We start from the raw sequence: 19,000 nt of genomic DNA on the forward strand, positions 1-19,000 counted from the left end.
CTTCTATAAATGAATAACTTCCAAAATGTTCTATCATTAAGAGCCCTGCTACCCTTGCAAACCCAAGGTTTTGGCTTCCTTTATGAAGTCAATCCATCTAATTGAATGTTTTGTACAAAATCAGGCTTTCCTTTCATCGCAGTACACAATGGTCACTGGATGTGGTTTTGGTTTTTAATCTAGTGCCTCATTACTGACATGCTTTATCCTTTGCATTTCCACAGCAAGTCACTGAGTGCCTCCTGACCTGGCAGCAGGGCAGATAAATATCTATGATTTTTTTAAAATGAATAATTTAAATAAAAATCTAAATTTTAAAATCAATGTTTGATTCAAGTAGACAAAAAATTCTGATTTTTAAAATTTCAGTCATAATTTATATTGATATAATTTAAATTGATTTGATTTAAATCAAATCCACTCTGCCTGGCAGCCCCAACTTCCAGTACTATCTCTTGTACCATATCAGTTTGTCTCATACTGTTTTCAATATATATTGGAACACTATTTTAAAAATAGTATGGCCAAGGTCAGATTATGTGGCTTTGTGACTTCCACACACACCCACTGCTTCCTCTGCTGCTGCTCGTTCTTTTCATTGCTGCAACTGTCACCTCTGTAGCATTGTTATTTAAAACAATTGTTATTTAAAACAATTTAAAACAGTTGAACAATTCAACTGAATACAGCAAAGGCATCTTGTTTATCTCATTTAAATCAAAGAATCGTAACAATTAAAAAACGATGTTTCATCCAAAGGCCTTTCTACAGACGCAACTCTATCTATGCTCTAAAATATATGTATATATATCTGAGCTAGTTTAATTTACATCAGACTGCACACTGAAATTATTTGAGTACTTTCTATTTCCATAGGAAATAAAGGCATCCTCCAAGTACAAAAATTTATTTTTTTTAGTAAACTATCAAAACCTTTAGGGATTTGATTAGACAGCTCTTTCATATCTAACATTTCATCTACAATGCAATGTGCTGAAACTTCATCAGCTGAAGATTTATGTTCTTTCAAATGTTAGTGGCTACTGCTTTGACACACTGAATGCCAGAGAAAGACTTATTCAAGGAGGAATGCTCTTCTTGAATAAGGGTGCGATCAGATGGCTGTGAAGGCATGGGCCTGACTGCACCAGAAAGAGTTGCTTTAACAAGAGCCTTAAAGTAACCGTTCTGTCTGCTGGGGAATTGCTCCAGTTTGGTCCCGAAAGCAGAAGACTTACAGCTGGACTGAAAAGGTTCCGCTTGGACAGACTGCGGTTGAGCTGGAGCACATTTCACCATGATCACTGAGAAATGGATCACTCCATAAAAATTATAAATCCACGCCACTATAAATCATAAAATTCTGCAAAATTCTTTTGAAAAGATCAATATACTTTCAAAAAGGATAGATCAGCATCAAGTGTCTAAAAAGATGTGGTTTTACTCCCTTTTTAAAAGCTTTCAGAGTGGAATGTGATCAAACTAATTTTTGCCCAAAAAAACCTGCTGGAATTGTAAACACCTTCAATTACTGTTGTTGTATGTGTGGTGAAGCCCTATATGGGCTTGACTACTGCCTTCGTCTCCTGTAGATAGTCATATCAGTCATATCAGTAGCCTTGTGTTAGCACTTGGAAGAGGACGAAATAGCCCAGGGTGGATTTTTTTAAAAAACAAAGAGAAAAGTGGAATTTCATCCTCTAGCTACAAAGCACTCCATGTTTTCTTTGTTACCTTCTATATGTTTTACTCTGGTCATTTCCCAGCCTCCAAAGCAAGCATTCCATAGTAAGAATCTCTGTAGCTTTGTCATAAGTACGATAAAAATACTTCTTAGATCATTCCAATTTAACTTTCTCATGGCAGTTGCTAAAGTTGTAAAGGACAGTCATTATCTGACTTTTGAGTGTCATTAACTACAGGGAAAAAAATTAATCAAAATCAACTAGTTCTATAGTGATTTCAGATCTAGTCTTTCTACACAAATCATAAGCTGCTGCTTTCTCTTACCTTTACTGCTGCCACTGCTATGGTGTACAAAGTACTGTGTTTTAACACAAACAGTGTTGAAATATGGTGGCTGGCAGTGCAAGGGCTGCCTGAAACAGCTGCATACAAAGAACAAGTCAGCTGCTTTTCTAAGTTTAAATCAATCAAAAGAAAAGCAGGCCATAAATCACACAATCTCTGGTGTCTATTTACAAATGCTAGGAATATGGGAAACAAACAAGAAGAGCTGGAAATCTTACTTCAGGAGAATAAATAGGACTTGATGGGGATAACTGAAACTTGGGTGATATGACTTGGTCTTTGTGATGGAGATCTTAATGGCCCAGAAGGGGGAAGGACTGTTGTTCAAATGATAGGTTCAGATGAGTTCAAAAGACAACAAGAAAATGATCCTTCTTTAACAGCCCGGCAGTTGCAAGCTGACCAGCCTCAAGCACTGAGTCTATAAGTTTTTTCTGGAGCCAAAATAGTCTACTGTATTGCCAGTTTGCTCAAGATTCTAGGGTGGATTTAGAACCATCTAAACAAATAGTTGTGCCTCGGGAACATAGATAGTGAGTCTTAGAACTGGCACATGATTCTCCTTTTTCGGGACATCAGGGATGTAAAAAGACTTTGCAGAGTCCTAAGCATTTTTACTGGCCAAACGTGGCCAAAACTGTGAAAGACTTTGTTGCTTCCTGTGACATATGCCAAAGAGTGGGGCACCACACTGATAAAACTAAAGCGAAAGTTCAACCAATTCCTGTTATGGGTGAAGTTTTTAACTGTCTTCAATTGGATGTTTTGGGACTTTTTTTGCATTCTAAATCACAGAAACATTTTATTGTTTCATTAGCCTGCCAGGCCAGCTGATGGGCTGAGGCCTACCCTGTCACCATTATCTCTGCAAATTCCATTGCCAAAGTGTTTCTGGAAGTTTGTGCAAGGATTGGAATTCCATCTGTGTTAATTTGTGACACGGCTGGTGCTTTTAGAAGTGAACGGATGAGGAAAGTCTGTGAGATAAGTGGAACTAAAATAAATTTCAGTATAGCTTACCACCCGGACTCCCATGGGTTAGTAGAGCACACACGGCAGACACTACTCAAGATAATTAAAACTTTTGTTCAGGACTTTGGGAGGGGGTGGGATGAAGTTCTCCTCTGGTCCTCTTGGCCTACTGAAGCGCACCTCACAAGGCCTTAGGCGGACTCAGCCCAAGTGAGGTGATGTATGGGAAAAATTTGCATGGACCTTTGGATTTGTTGAGGGCTGACTGGGAAGGTACTATCCAGTCCACTTCAGTGCCTGTTGCTGATTTCATGCACAATTTGCAGGTGAAGCTGAAAGCTATTCAGGAGATAGCTAAAGAAAATATCCAGCAGGCCCAGGCTAAGCAAATTTATTTTCATGATCTTAAATCAAGGCACAGAGAGTTTGATTTGGGAGACTCTCTTCTTGTCTTGAAACTCCCTCAGACCTAAAATGCTGGAGGTTTCCTGGGAAGGCCCAGGTAAAGTTCTGCAACGTCTTGGAACTGTGAATTATTATCTTGTTCAAATGCCTGGTTCTGGGAGAAAGCTTACCATTTATCATGTCAACAGCCTGAAATCATATTGAGACAGTGCAGTTGTCATTCTGAGGTGTCAAGCTGCTTGTGTTAGACCAGAAGAGGAACCTATGGACCTTTTGTCTGATTTGGAAAATGCTGGAAATTGTCTGGACAATTTTGTTCTTTCAGGTACTCCTGATGAGCAGGAATGGTTTTCTCAAATTCTGGAATATAACAAAAGCTTCAGTTTTTACAATGGGGTAGACCAGGAGTCTCAAACTCAATTTACCTAGGGGCCGCTGGAGGCAGAGTCTGGGTGAGGCTAGGCCGCATCACATTGTCCACCAAGCAGAGCAAAAGCCCCAAGAAGCCGCCCAGGAGTTTCCTTAGCCTGGTTGGGGCTCCGAGGAGGAGGAGGAGGGATGTGCGAGCCCTCGTCGCTGGCCATGACCCCCTCCGGCTCCTTCTTCACTATCACCACCACCACCACCAGCAGGACAAAGAAGCAGTGAAGGGAGGGAGCGCCGGCGACCGCCTAGCCGGGGGGGGAGGGCACGACATAAAAAACTCCTCACAGAATTCGCATTGCCAAAGGAGAAAAGACCTCATCTGTACCTGTGAAATTAAACAGAATGGGGTGGGGGCCCCCCACAGGTATGCTCGCATGCACACAAACACACATGGATGTCTGGCAACCTTCCTCTGAGGGCCCCCCTCAAAAAAGGCTCACTCAGCAGCAGTACCCCCACCACGACAGAGCAGCAAACTTTCCGAGCCCAGGCAACCTCCAGAGCCAAGGTGGCTGAAGCAGGACGAAGAGGAGGAGGAAGCACCACCGGGTGCTGAGGCGGCCACTGGCCGGGCTGGTGCTGGGGATGCCGAGAGAGCAAGAGAGCCAGAGAGCAACTTCCCTGGAAGAGGCGGCGATGGCGGTAACTTCTGTTGGCGGCTTGGAGGCAATCTTCGAGGACGGGCTGTGAATGAGCTCTGCTCTCAGGCATCGCCTGGCAGTGGCTCGGGGAAAAGGGCGGCAGTGCGCCTCGCTCACCAGCTCTCCCCCAAGACAGCGCCTCTTGCACCCTCCATCCGGAACTGCAGCCTGCTCACTGGCAGACAGGCGGGCTGGGTGGCAGGCTGCAATTCCAGATGGAGTGTGCAAGAGGCGCTGTCTTGGGAGAGAACCGGCAAGCAAGGCAAAGCCTTTTTTTTACTCTTGGCAGCAGAGGATGCGTGGGTGCTTCAGGGGGGGCAGGCAAGCCGGGGGCCACAAACTATCTTCTGGCATGCCGCAAATAGCCCGTGGACCACATGTTTGAGACCCCTGGGGTAGAGTAATCCTTCTGGGAGATACTACACCCCCTTGTTGTTTTCCTTTCGCTCACTTACACCCCCACCCCCCTGAGTGATTTCACTACTCTGTTTTACACTTTTCCTTCTGATTTTCCAATCTGAATTCTCCTGGATCAATTTTCCTGCACATTTTCCTGATTCATCAGGAACCTGTTCCTCAGCATAGGTAGCTATACATCTTTCTTTATCGAACTTTAGGCTCAACAGCTGGAACATATTGAGCTTGATCATCCGAGAGTACAAGACATGTAATAATGGGCTCAAGTTACAGGAAGCCAGATTTCAGTTCACTATCAGGAAAAACATCCTAGCTGTTAGAGCAGTATGACATGGAAACTAAGTACCCTAGGGTATGGTGAGCACTCCAACACTGGAGGCATTCAAGAGAAAATTAGACAACCAACTGTCAGATCTACTTTGATTTGGATTCCTCCATTAAGCAGGGGACTGGACTCAATAGCCTTATAGGCTATTGAGTCCAGTCCCCAGCTCAATGGAGGAATTCATTATTTTCCTCCATTGAGCAACTCCATTATTTTATGATTCTATGACCATACAGCTTGTATGTTGCATGGAAATGTTACGGAGGATGAAAACACATCCTCCTTAACATTTGCAGGTGCAGCCTGTGAAAGAGTAAGATTACATGCTGACTAGACTTTGCATCTGAGTAAGGTTAGCACATCCAGAAGACTGATTTGAAAAGTTTTTTTTCTCTGTCTTTCAGCATGAAAGGGGCCTGCACTAAAGGAGGTAAGTTAATCAGATAGGTAGTCAATATCTTGCTGTATTTACACACTTTGCACACCCATGCATGCACGCGCACAAACACATGTGTATGTATGCATATGTATACATATATACAAACATATACAGTTTAAATTATATTTTAAAAGTAAACAATTTAACAGGTTTTTTAAATGTTTAAAACATATTGTAGGTGTCATTGCTAAAAACAAGTTTCGCAATATAATTAATTCTGACAGTAATTAGTATGTCTCAGAAAACCCTGGATCCTTCAACAAGTTATACAATTTCCTCCTAGTTTTTACTGTTTACCAGGACAGTTCAGAAACTGCCATAATTTATAAAGCAAATAACAGCTCTCTCAGATATTTTCTTGAAAGTATTTTTTTTTCTTTTTAACACGATGCAAATAAACAAACAAACCTTGGTTATATCAGGAGAAAACTGCCTTGTAAAAATAAAATAATTTGATGAAATGTTTCGAATCCACCCAAAGACACTTCAGATCAGGGTTACTCCCTCTCATTCTAAATTTTATAACAGATTTCTAGCTCATGCTTTTCAGCCTCATATAATGGAAGATATCAATATAACAAGAAAAAACAGCATGGAAAGAAAAATGTGGTATACTGATGATGAATAAGAAATTGTCCAAAGAATTGTTGCTACTATCTGAACACTGAGAGTGAAACTGCCAAACTTAGTGTTGAGAGAGAGGGAATGAGTGAAATTATATATTAAAACACCTCAGTATTACAGTCCTGAACTACTGCAGGGAATATCTTCTGGAAGGAAAACGTTAAACAGGATTTATGAACCTAGATCCAGATTTAGGTATGCACAAGAGTGGACTTCTATGCCTACTCCTTAACAATCCAGCCCCTTCTTGCCCACTGAAAATGCCACATGGGGTTAGAAACCCTGTTGATTGGGGTAAGTTGTGGTGCAGTTCGAGAAGTTCCCCCCCCCCAAAAAAAAACCAGATACCTTTCATGAAAGGAGCCCTTTTGCTCAAGAAAGTCAAATCTTCAATTGAATTCAATTTTTAGTTATAATTTGCAGCAAATCCTATGCCCCACCTTGGCATAAACTGTGATCCCACACTGACTCACACAACTATTTGGGTACAGATTTGTCCATATATCAGATACCTATGTGTGGCAAAAGTCTCCTAAGCTACTCAGGGATGGAGGAAGAATTTGCCTGGTTTATGTGCATGAAGTCTAAAATCTTGTTGCTTAGCATAGTGTGTTGCTTCTAGAGTAGGCTCACTGAAGCAGTGGGGATGTCATAAGCCAACATCTCCGTATGTTCTATTGTTTCAATGGGCCTATTCTACTTACAACTTACTATGCTAAGCAACAGAATGTTAGCTACTGAGTTTACATTTTTTTTACATTCACACATACTGGTGGGTTTGTTGACTATACAGTGGTACCTCGCAAGACGATTACCCCTCAAAACGACGAATCCGCATGATGATGAGGTTTTGCGACTGCCATTTTGCTTTGCAAAACAGTGATTCCTATGGGGGAATTTCGCTGGACGACGATTTGGTCCATGCTTCGCGGACTGTTTTTTCAATGATCTTCACAGCTGATTGTCAGCTTCGCAAAATGGCTTCCCTAGGGGTGATCTTCACTGGACGGGTGTTTTCTGGCCTGTTTTTTACAAGACAGCGATTTAAAACAGCTGATCGGTGTTTCGCAAAGTGGCTTCCCTATGGGCGATCTTCGCTGGACGACGATTTTTCCCCATTGGAACGCATTAAATGGGTTTCAATGCATTCCAATGGGGAAACGCTTTTCGCTAGATGATGATTTTGCTAAACAGCGATTTTCACTAAACGAATTATCGTTGTCATGCAGGGCACCACTGTATATGGAATTTAACACTCTCCCCTTAAGAGATCACCGAGTTCCATTTTCAAAGTTCCCTGTTGTAGTGCAACCTTATGTATGTGTTCTCAGGATCCATTTCACTTCCAAGGAAATGTGTCTGCAACTCAGTGTATGTAAGTCACAATTTACAAGTTACACAGAATTGGTTAATTTCTGAAATTAGTGACTAAGTGCTATCTGCAGATTCTCAACCTTGGTATTTGCAGACCCATCAAATACCAGAGCTTCCTGAAAGCAACATTTTTAAACATGAATGGAAGAGCACTTTCACCCTAAACATTTTACAGAACCTCATTCAGAAGATTCCCTTTACTATAACCATTATGTTTCTCATAATTTCTTGTGGATATACTGTATATTCTGGTAATGGAGTTTGATCATCCAAGTGTTCATTTTAATCTATTGAATGCAATCCTTCTTGCATTCTAAATACTGGCACTTTCATATACTGCAGGAAACATGGTCTAAAAAAATAACATTAACAACTCATTTTTTTTAAAAAAAGGAAAAGAACACAAAAATGCAGGAGAGGAACAACTATGTACAAAGATAGTGAAGAGTATTACTAAAGATAAACCAATAGAAAAAGCCCCAGAAGCTCCCTTGATGTTGCCTCAGTGGCAGAAAAAAGGGAACTAAGGGAGAACTGTGCAGTATACCTAAGTCAGGAAAGAAAATGCAATCTTTTGTATTGAAAAGCTAGACATTTCCAGAGATTGTTACTTAAGCACAGCATAACCCAATGTGTAATTCAAAGAGACCACAATGAAGAAAGAAGTGTTCAAAATATAGCTGATATTGGTTTGTTTTTTAGTTCATACAAGCTAAGTGTTAATTACACTTAGGCATGTTGTATAAAATTTGTTATACCTACTGGACAAAATCTCCATTGCATTTTTTATCAGTCCCTCAGTGCAGAGCAACTATTGTTTATACTGACCTTCTAATTTCTAGCAATTAACTGCCAAGATTTATGTCAGCTGCATTATATAACTAATACAGTGTTGATTTTTCCCTATTTGTGTATACAGTAATGCATATGTATAATTCAAATATATTCAGCTAAGGAGGTGGGATAGCTCTCTGAGTTGGTGCATCAGGGTCAGGAGCCTGTCCTTGAAGGAGAAAAAACCAGCCTGTGAGGCCTTGGGCAAGTCAGACAATCCCACAGTATCCTCATAAAAATGGAATTATAAACCACTTCTGAGTGGTTTATATCTAGAAACCCCTAGCAAGGGTCACCATAAGTTGTAACTGACTAGACTGCACAAAATTACTATTGTAGTAATGTGTTTTTAATTAATTTAAATTACATACTTAAACTAATAATTATTATTGAATTTATTATTACTAGAGATGGAGGTATTCATATACAAATATGAATATCCCCCCACAGGCAATGGATTAGCCACCCTGCAACCTGGCAGAGAGGCTTGTCATCCCACCTCCTGCCAGGAGTGGCTAATCTATCACGAGCAACAGAGCAATAGGAAGGCTCTGTAGAGCTTGCGGCAGCAGCGGAATCATGAATGGACCATCTGGCCCTAGGGGGCTGGACCCTCGCTATCTCCATCTGAAGGAGGATATTTGTATTCATATACAAATACCCCCATCTCTAATTATGAGTGTATATTCCCCATCTACTTTCTAGTTAAACCACTAAGCATTTTGGTTAACAATAATTTTTGGTTTGCTCTTAAGAACCCACTAAGGGGAAAAAATAGTAGTGATGAAAACACAGGTGCAAGATCAACCCTGGGTCCTCCTAGGAAAATCTGAGCAGACACAAATCTGCAATATTCCAAACTCTAAATCTGATACCACAGAGGAAAAGTAAAAATCCTACAATCCTATGTGGAAATTTTATTCATACTACAAGGACACTTAGAAAGTGCCAGAATGGAAACATTATCATTCTAAGTTTGCCTTGAACTACTGTACATATAAAGATTGTCCTTCCAACAAGAATACTGTAGAAATTTTAAACGTTCTATATCCTCTCCTACTCAATACAGTCGTGCCCCGCTGGACGATTACCCCACTCTACAATGAATCAGCTTAACGTTGAAGTTTTTGCAATTGCTTTTGCGATCGCAAAACAATGGTTTAAATGGGGGTTTTTTTCATTTCACAATGATCGGTTCCCTGCTTTGGGAACTGATTTTCACTTTATGATGATCAGCAAACAGCTGATCGTTGGGTTTCAAAATGGCCACCGGCTGAAGAAAATGGCCCCCCGCTGTTTTTAGGACTGATTTTTCGCTTAACAGGCACCAGAAAATGGCTGCCGCATGGAGGATCTTCACTGGACGAGCAGATATTCAGCCCATTGGAACGCATTGACCGTTTTATTATTATTATTATTATTATTATTATTATTATTATTATTATTATTATTATTATTATTATTATTATTATTATTATTATTATTATTATTATTATTATTATTATTCCCTATAGGAGGAGAAGGAAAACTCCGATTTCAAACCTCCACTGCCTTGTGGCTATATCCACCAATGGAAAAGGCTTCAGGAGTTAACCTCGAGGCAAAATCCGGAGCTGGAGTCCCGAAGGCAGCTCGTGTCGTTCTGCCAACTCCTACGACGTTGCTGGAACCAGTCGTATTGGCTCTTGCCTTTCCATTGGACCATTTCAGCAATGTGGAGAGGGGGGATCTGCTGCTTGGGTAACAGCCTATCCTCCATATTACCTTACCCGGGCTTCATGCTCTGGAGAGGACACTCCTTGATTCAGAGCATGTTACCATAGTCTCTCGAGACTGAAGGATGCCTATGATGATTCCCTATAGGCTATCCTGAATTTGGTGGAGCCCTGTATGACTTGCTATAATGTTGTCATAAACTCCCTGCTAAAGCTGCTATCCTCTCCAAACTTGTAGGATTACTAGCGAAACTTTCAGATGATATGCAACAACTACAAAGGATTCTAGGGCATGGTACTGGGTGATGGAAATTCATAGGGCATTTCACAGAAGAGGTCCACAGTGCAGAGGTAGGAGGAGTAGAACAGAAGATCACACTGACATAACCAAAGCTTGGAAAGTTACTTTAGCTCTCACACCCAAGGATGTAACACTGTAATCCCCCAGGCTAATGTTGCACTGTAATATCTACACAGACCTAGACTGACACAAACACAGACTCACAAGACAGGCATTCTATGATATCCTCATTTGTACAACTATAAATAATGTCTCCAAATTGCTGCCAATTGCCATGTGCATTTATTTTACAAACAAAAACTTATATTGCTTTCTGTCATGGGGTACTTTATTGCCCCAACCAGTGTAACATATAGGGATAAAAAAAGGTTCCATGTCATCTTCTAGGTAATCATGATGTAGACCAGGGGTGGGAAATTAATTTCTATAAGGGGGCCACATGAAAAATCTGAACTGTGTTTGGGGGCCGAACCAACTTTACTTAAAAATAAAATGAAACAGTGATGTTATGATTGTTTTTATTTTAAATTTGTTAATCTTCACAAACACTAAAGAGATGTTTTGCGGTATGTTAAAGATAAGCAACTGATCAACTTTAGACAAAAAGCTATACAGTGGACCCTTGACTTACAGATGGCTTGACTTACAGACTTTTTGAGTTACAGACTTCTCTGGCCGCAAAATTTAGGTTTGACTTGCAGCCTGAGAATTGACTTATAGACCAGAAAAAAACCCAAAATGGAACAAAAATGGCCTGTTACGGGATTAATCGGTTTTCAATGCACTGTAGGTCAATGGAGACTTGACCTACAGACTTTTTGACTTGAGAACCGCCTTCCAACATGGATTAAGTTCTCAAGTCAAGACCCCACTGTAAATGGTTTTGATGTTCAAAACTGTCCTCGGGGCGCACTATGCCCAGGTCTGATGTAGACAACCAGAAGTGATATGTTCAGATTGTCAACAGTCTAGCTTCATACATTGGACACTGGAATTCAAAATCAGATTATATTAGGTAAACTAACCATGAGCCTATAAATGCATTGGACTATAATATTCCAAAGCCTTACTTGACACAGGCGAGTCTATGATATTTTTCAAGCCTTTATAGGAGTTAGGTACCCAGTGTGGTGCAGTAGACAGAATGACAGACTAGAACTCTGGAGACCTAGATACAAATCTCCACTTAGCCATGAAAACTTACTGGGGCAGTGAAATTAGTAAAAACATTCCTTATACAGTGGGGTCTCGACTTACGAACTTAATCCGTATTGGAAGGCAGTTCTCAGGTCGAGAAGTTCTTAAGTCGAATCTGCATTTCCCATAGGAATGCATTGAAAACCATTTAATCCATATCTGCTCTTTTCGGCCATAGAAACTAATGGGAAGCTGCTATTCCGCCTTCTGCCACTAGAGGGGGATATTTTTCCTTTTTTCCTTTTAACCTAAGATGACTTAGCTTTTAAAAAAGGGGGAAAAAAGAGTTCGTAACTCAAATCTACGTTCGTAAGTCGAGTCCATATATTCCTATGAGAGCGGTTCGTAAGTCGAAACGTTTGTATGTCGAGCCGTTCGTAAGTCGAGACCCCACTGTACAGTATATATCACTTACATTGAAAGCCCTATTAGTTAGGCATCCTTCAGTCTCGAAAGACTATGGTGTCGTGCTCTGTATGGAGGACTTGGAACAGCGTCTAGTGTGGCTGAAGAGGCCAATTCGAGAGTGGCAATCTCTTCCACACTGAAGACAAATCCAATCTGTCCCCTGTCCAGCTCCCTGGTTTTGCTGTTTTTGTGACTTCCTCTTTGCCTCGGCCTGCTGGACAAGGGTCTCTTCAAATTGGGAGAGGCCGTGAAGCACTGCCTGCCTCCAGGCTGAACAGTCAGATATCAGGGCTTCCCATCTGTTGAGGTCTATTCCTAAGGCCTTCAGATCCCGCTTGCAGATATCCTTGTATCGCAGCTGTGGTCTCCCTCTGGGGCGATTTCCCTGCACTAATTCTCCATACAGGAGATCCTTTGGAATCCGACCATCAGCCATTCTCACGACGTGCCCAAGCCAACGTAGACGTCGCTGTTTCAGTAATGTATACATGATGAATATTCCAGCTCGTTCTAGGACTACTCTGTTTGGAACTTTGTCCTGCCAGGTGATGCCAAAAATCCGTCGGAGGCAACGCATATGGAAGGGGGCCACGTATAACTAACTTATAGGAGTTTCTATCAAACTCTATCAAGTGTTCCAAGATTGCAAATATTTGCTTTAAAAACCAACTACCCACTTCCAATTACAGTGCTGTCCCGCTTGATGATGATAATCCATTCCAGGAAAATTGCTGTTAAGCAAAATCGTCATCAAGCGGGGAAAAAACCCCATTGGAATGCATTGAAAACTGGTTAATGCGTTCCAATGGGGAAATACCTCATCGTCGGGTGGCGCTGTGAGCTAAACCGCAGAAGCCTGTGCTGCAGGGTCAGAAGACCAAGCAGTCGTAAGATCGAATCCATGTGACGGAGTGAGCGCCTGTCACTTGTCCCAGCTCCCACCAACCTAGCGGTTCGAAAGCATGCAAATGCGAGTAGATAAATAGGGACCACCTCGGTGGGAAGGTAACAGTGTTCCGTGTCTAAGTCGCACTGGCCAAGATTGTCTTCGGACAAAACGCTGGCTCTATGGCTTGGAAACGGGGATGAGCACCGCCCCCTAGAGTCGAACACGACTGGACAAAAATTGTCAAGGGGAACCTTTAACCTTTACCTTTGCCTTACCAGCGAAGATTGCCCATAGAGAACCGCCGATCAACTGTTTAAAATTGCTGTCTTCTGAAGCAGGGGTCCGGAAAACAGCCATTTTGTGAAGGGAGGGAAGCCATTTTGCAAAGGGAAGCCATTTTGCGGAGCCAGAAAAATCATCGTTTTTGCAAACAAATGGTTCGCAAAGCAGGGACTTAATCAACGTAAAACGGATTTCCCCCACAGGAACCATCGTCAAAGGTGGGCAAACCTACAGCTGAAGCAATGCAGCCCTACTTGATTCTGAAACCTTTAATGGCATTCACAAACTGCAACAGCACAAGCAAAATGGGAGAAGTAAAATTACACAAATTAGAAGCAAGAAGAAAGGGACTGTTTCAGAATTACAGATAGAAAATTTGCAACAGCAGCAGTCGAAGAATTACATTCATCACTCATATAAATAGAAAGAATTGGCTCAGGTGAATTAGAAAGAGATGAAATCCAAGGTTCAAGGAAAAAAATTCGGAAATAATAACGAGCAGGGTATTGAAGCAGTATATGCAACAAGGTGTCAGGAGTCTCTAAACAAAAAGGACAAAATCTTTTTCCCGAGGAATATTAAGAAAACGACCGGCATGAGTGGCCAAACGAAAAATATTGAAGCGGGCTAACATAAAGGCTCTTCTTAAGTGTGGATCTACTAAGGTAGCCGGCTCAAGGCTGACTCAGCCTTCTATCCTTCCGAGGTCGGTAAAATGAGTACCCAGCTTGCTGGGGGGGGGGGCAATGTGTAGCCTGTATAATTAAATTGTAAACCGCCCGGAGAGTGCTTGTAGCGCTATGGGGCAGTATATAAGTCCAAAAAAAAAAAAAAAAAAAAAAAAAAAAAAAAAAAAAAAAAAAGGAATAGAAATATTTAGGAAAATGGTCCTGAAATGGAATATGTCCAACAGAAAGGGGAGAACATGCAGGATTAAGATTATTGCATAAGTAACTGAATTCAGCGTGGCAGAGCTTATCCTTAATGATGGAATAAGCCCTAGGGAAACTCATGTCTACCAAAAAATTCCAGGGATATATTAAGAGAGAGAAGTTTCTTTTCAAGAAGTTGGAACCAAGAAAAAGAAAAAGAATAGGAGTCACACAGTAAACCATATAACAAGGATCCAGAATGTGAATTTTTAAAAAAAGACGGAGCCAGAATTTAAATGTTAGTAACCAGGCAGTTGTGGAGGGAAGGTGAATGCCCAATTCTAAAGAAATAGTAGAAAGCCCTAGTTAAACTGGCCTTCCCATTGGTGGCTGAAAATGTGCCTGTTTGAATGAAACTGAAACAATTAATGAATATGAAAAATGCAATAAAAATCCTTTTTTAGTGCAAGTACGGCTCTTTCTCTTTTCCACAACTACAGAAGTGCAAGTTTGGACGGAGCCCTGCATGTTTACTTACATCTCATTCTTTTCCCAAAAGGCATTTCTTTCTCATGTTCATTTCATTTTCGTTTAATTTACATAGGTAAATTTAGTTCAGTCCCCACTTGCCTGAAGACATCTATTATAGTGCCAGTCCCCAAGCAGTCGGCTGTGGTATCTCTCAATGATTATAGACCAGTAGCTTTAACATCTTTTATTATGAAATGTTTTGAGAGATTGGTGCTGGATTACATTAAGGCCAGTCTTCCACCTTCTTTGGACCCATGGCAATTTGCATACAGGAGAAATAGATCTACTGATGATGCTATGTCCATTGTACTCCATACTGTATTGAGCCACTTAGAACAACAGGGAACTGTTGTTTGTGGATTATAGCTCTACTTTTAATACCATTCTACCAAATAGGTTGTTTTTAAAAATGATCAACCTGGGATTACCTCAGGAGATCTGCTTGTGGATAAAGGATTTTCTGACAGATAGGCCACAGACAGTAAGGATGGGATCTCACCATTCTTCTACCCTGGTACTAAGTACAGGAGCTCCCCAGGGCTGTGTGCTAAGTCCCTTCCTCTATTCCCTGTACTGTACACACATGATTGCACCCCACTGTATAACACCAATGCAATTATTAAATTTGCAGATGATACGACAGTGGTGGGGCTCAGAAATAAGAACAATGAGTCTGCTTATAGAAAGGAAGTACAAAGGTTGATACTTTGGTGTAAAGAAAATCATCTCACACTTAACATCAAAAAAACTAAAGAACTCATAATTGATTTTAGGAGGAAGAGAAATGTACATTTACCACTGTACATAAACGGTGAGGAAGTGGAGAGAGTTGGTAGTTTTAAATTTCTGGGTACTTACATCTCAGAGGACCTCTCATGGACTATAAATGGCAACATGCTAATGAAGAAGGCACAGAAAAGGCTGTATTTCCTGAGAATGCTCGGCAAGTTAAATTTATCTCCGCATTTATTTCTGTCATACTATCGTAGCACCATTGAGAGTGTCCTAACCTATGGCATTCTGAAATGGTTTGGGAGTAGCTCTGTAGCGGACAAAAAAGCTCTACAGAGAACCATTAAAATTGCCAAGAATATCATCGGGCTCCAGCTTCCAACCCTGGGTGACACCTTCACATCCCGCTGTCTGAGGAAGTCACACAACATCCTGAGAGACTCTTCCCATCCTGCTTATAACTTTTTTGAACTGTTACCATCTGGCAGAAGATATAGAACAATTAAGACTCGGACCACACGTTTTCTCAATAGTTTTTATCCCAGAGCTATAATTGCAATTAATAATGAGCTCAAAGACCACAGTAGTGAATAATTAGTTGGACTGTGTTACTTGGCCTGCGGTGTAGATGTTTGTATTTTTAGTGGGGGACATTTAGTGGGTGGGGAGTGTTTGGGGAATTTTATGTGTGTGCATGTGTCTGGTCTCTGGGTGTCTGTGAATTTCATTGTATGGGTATACTGTGTATATACTTACAATGACAATAAATTATATTAGATCAAATCTAGGATAGTGAAAAACAAAAGATCTGAATTAAAATATGTAGCTTAGTTGTCTGTGTTTTCCAGTTCCAACAGTAGGCCCACAGAGCTTCTGCAATAAGAAAAAGTGTCTCTTCCTGCACCAACAGAAGCTTTGTTCATATTCGTTAATCATTTTATTTTCTGTTCTACCCAAGCAGGCGCATTCACGGCCACCTGTTGGATGACCATTCAACTGCCCTACAGAGTCTAAGAGACTTCTAAGGGAGGCACCATGTAAGCCATTCCAGCTTCATCTTGCACAGAGGTCATTAGGTTGTGAATTTCCTCCAAACAATATGATTTTTTCAAACTTTGTCCGTGGGAGACTTAAGCCAGTATGTTTTTCAACTGCTGCACAATCCATTTGAAATTAAACAGGTCTAAAACAAATGGGTTGCTATTATTTCAGCAGCTATCCGGGATGGTATAACAACACTCTGAGCCATCTTCCAACCAGCTCTCTTTTTTTCAATAAAAGCTTCTAACAAAATTATGCTAAATAAATGGAACTGGAAATAGTCAATTGGATATTTATGATTCCCAATCTTGGTGTTCCTGATAGGTTCAGATTGTAACTCCCAAAAGACCCGAGAAAATCTTGATTATTGAAAATAAGATATGTAAGTATTAGGGACCTGATGGTGCTGCGGACTAAACCGCAGAAGCCTGTGCTGCAGGGTCAGAAGACCAGCAGTCGCAAGATTGAATCGACGCAAGAGAGTGAGCTCCCGTCGCTTTGTCCTAGCTCCTCGCCAACCTAGCAGTTCGAAAGCATGTAAATGCGAGTAGATAAATAGGTACCATCTCGGTGGGAAGGTAAAATGGTGTTCCCTAGTCACACTGACCATGTGACATCGGAAACTGTCTTTGGACAAGCGCTGGCTCTACGACTTGAAAAATGGGATGAGCACCGCCCCCTAGAGTCGGACACAACTGGACAACAAATGTCAAGGGGAACCTTTACCTTTATGTAAGTATTACAGAGCCAGGTTTAGGCTAAGTAGTATAAATAATTTTGAAAGTGCAATCTAGGGCTCTTTCACTTCAGAGAGGTAGTGTGGACTGACAGATTCTTCTATGCAGAGAGTACTCAAACTAACATTTAGATATTACTGGCAACAACTTAATTTCCCAATTTCTAACATTTAACTTAACTAATTAATTTTCAAGTCTAACACACCAGGCAGCTTAAGCTATCTTACCTTCGCCATTATTAGGAGTTAGTATTTCTCATATAATATCATACTAGTTTCCAAAAGGACTTTTAAGAATGAGAATTGTACCAGGCAAAAGGCACGAAACACAACCAATACTGTAACACTAGAAAGGCAAGCATTTTGTGAAAAGACAAGCAGAATTTCCAAGCTGGAAAAGCAAATACATTTGTAAAATAGTAAACCAGTTAATTTAGAATGTGCATAAGTTGGAGTCCTGCTTCAGATGAAGTAAAGCAAGATAGACTGAGGAAATTGAGACTGGTAACTGCTTAAGCATTTTTTGTTTTCCTGTTTTAAAAACAAAAAGGCCAAGTCCTAAAAGTGACCAGCGTACATGGTGTTGAATTTAGCAGTTCTGTTCAGACCTGCATCTTATGCCTTGGCTGAAATCTGGGCATTTTACCAGAGAGAGAAAAAAGTAATGAAAACAATCTAAACACTACCAAAGGTGGGCAAAACCTACCTGTCTATGTGCAAATATAAATCTTGCTTGGGGAACTTTGAAGTTTATTTTTACCATGCTAGAATTAATACAAATGTTCAAATGCACACAGCAGTGGTTTTTTAAAAGGAAGAACAATGATTCACAATCTTCTGGATTACTAGTAAATATAACCTGTGGGGAGGAATTCCCCAAAATGTCAGGGATCGAGCGTTCCACATAACAAGTCAAGCTCAAATACAAATGATTCTCAGCTATAATGTCCAGCTGACTTTGTTGTTTGGTAGATTGTTTCAACTTTTAGGAAAAGATCAGATAGTTAGTTGTACTTACTATATGGACAAAAATTAGTTAATGTTTGAAATCTGATTTTTAACATACTCCTACCCGCTGAATTTACAAGTTCATTGAATGATCCCTGTATAGCTACACCACCACTAAAATGAATGTACATCAGTCAGGTTAATTAAACATTGTTAGAAACAAAAAACAAATAGTGCAACATTAGACACAGCTACACCATTACTTGCAATAAATGTTAACTCTAAATAAGTGCAACCTGTCCATAAATACTTGATAGAAAACTACTTCAAAATAAAGTTTGATGGGTAAAACATGAAGAAAAAAATTCTCCAGGAGAATTTTTTTAATAAGTACCAGCACTCATTTAGAGTTTGGGATTTGTGAAAGAAAGCTTTAAAAGGAGCAAACCTGATTGGCTGTGGCTGTTGCGGCGAAGGGGACACTTGTTGCAGGAGTTGTTGCTGCAGAGACAGTGGCGGACGTAGCGCTGTGCATCATGGGTACTTTCAGGAGGGGAGCCATGGAAGCAATGAACAGGAGTGTGTAGCATTATGGCAATGGTAGTGGAATTTTGGCATGGTGAAAACCAGAGCGGCAAGCCATCATGGGTTAAACCAGCAGATGGCATGCAATCACAGTGCAAAAGCAAGAAAGCGTGGCAGAGAAATAAAACAAAAAGGAAAATAGCTTATTACAAGTACAATTTGAAGGAAATTTGTCACAGTCATCAGCGATTCCCAGAAGAAAAAAAACACCCAAGTGATAAATGTAGTGTTTTAAATATATTTTTGAATTTAATATTATGGCTATCAGATAATAC

The 19,000-nt window shown here is 40.6% G+C and overlaps 1 protein-coding gene across 18 annotated transcripts in view; it reads right to left on the reverse strand.

Annotated features, from left to right (window-relative positions):
- Window positions 1–19,000, reverse strand: part of MBNL2 (muscleblind like splicing regulator 2) — a 118,085-nt gene that overhangs the window by 5,149 nt on the left and 93,936 nt on the right. For 13 of the 18 annotated variants that reach the window (XM_072994703.2, XM_020783537.3, XM_072994700.2 and 10 more), the window contains one exon: window positions 18,589–18,683. The exons of the other annotated variants lie outside the window; for them this stretch is intronic. In XM_072994703.2, coding sequence (XP_072850804.2) covers window positions 18,589–18,683 — 95 coding nt within the window. The remainder of the gene's footprint in view (window positions 1–18,588; window positions 18,684–19,000) is intronic. 18 annotated transcript variants of the gene reach the window in all.

This window comes from Pogona vitticeps, chromosome 3, assembly GCF_051106095.1.
Source record: "Pogona vitticeps strain Pit_001003342236 chromosome 3, PviZW2.1, whole genome shotgun sequence".
Taxonomy (NCBI): Eukaryota; Metazoa; Chordata; class Lepidosauria; order Squamata; family Agamidae; genus Pogona; species Pogona vitticeps.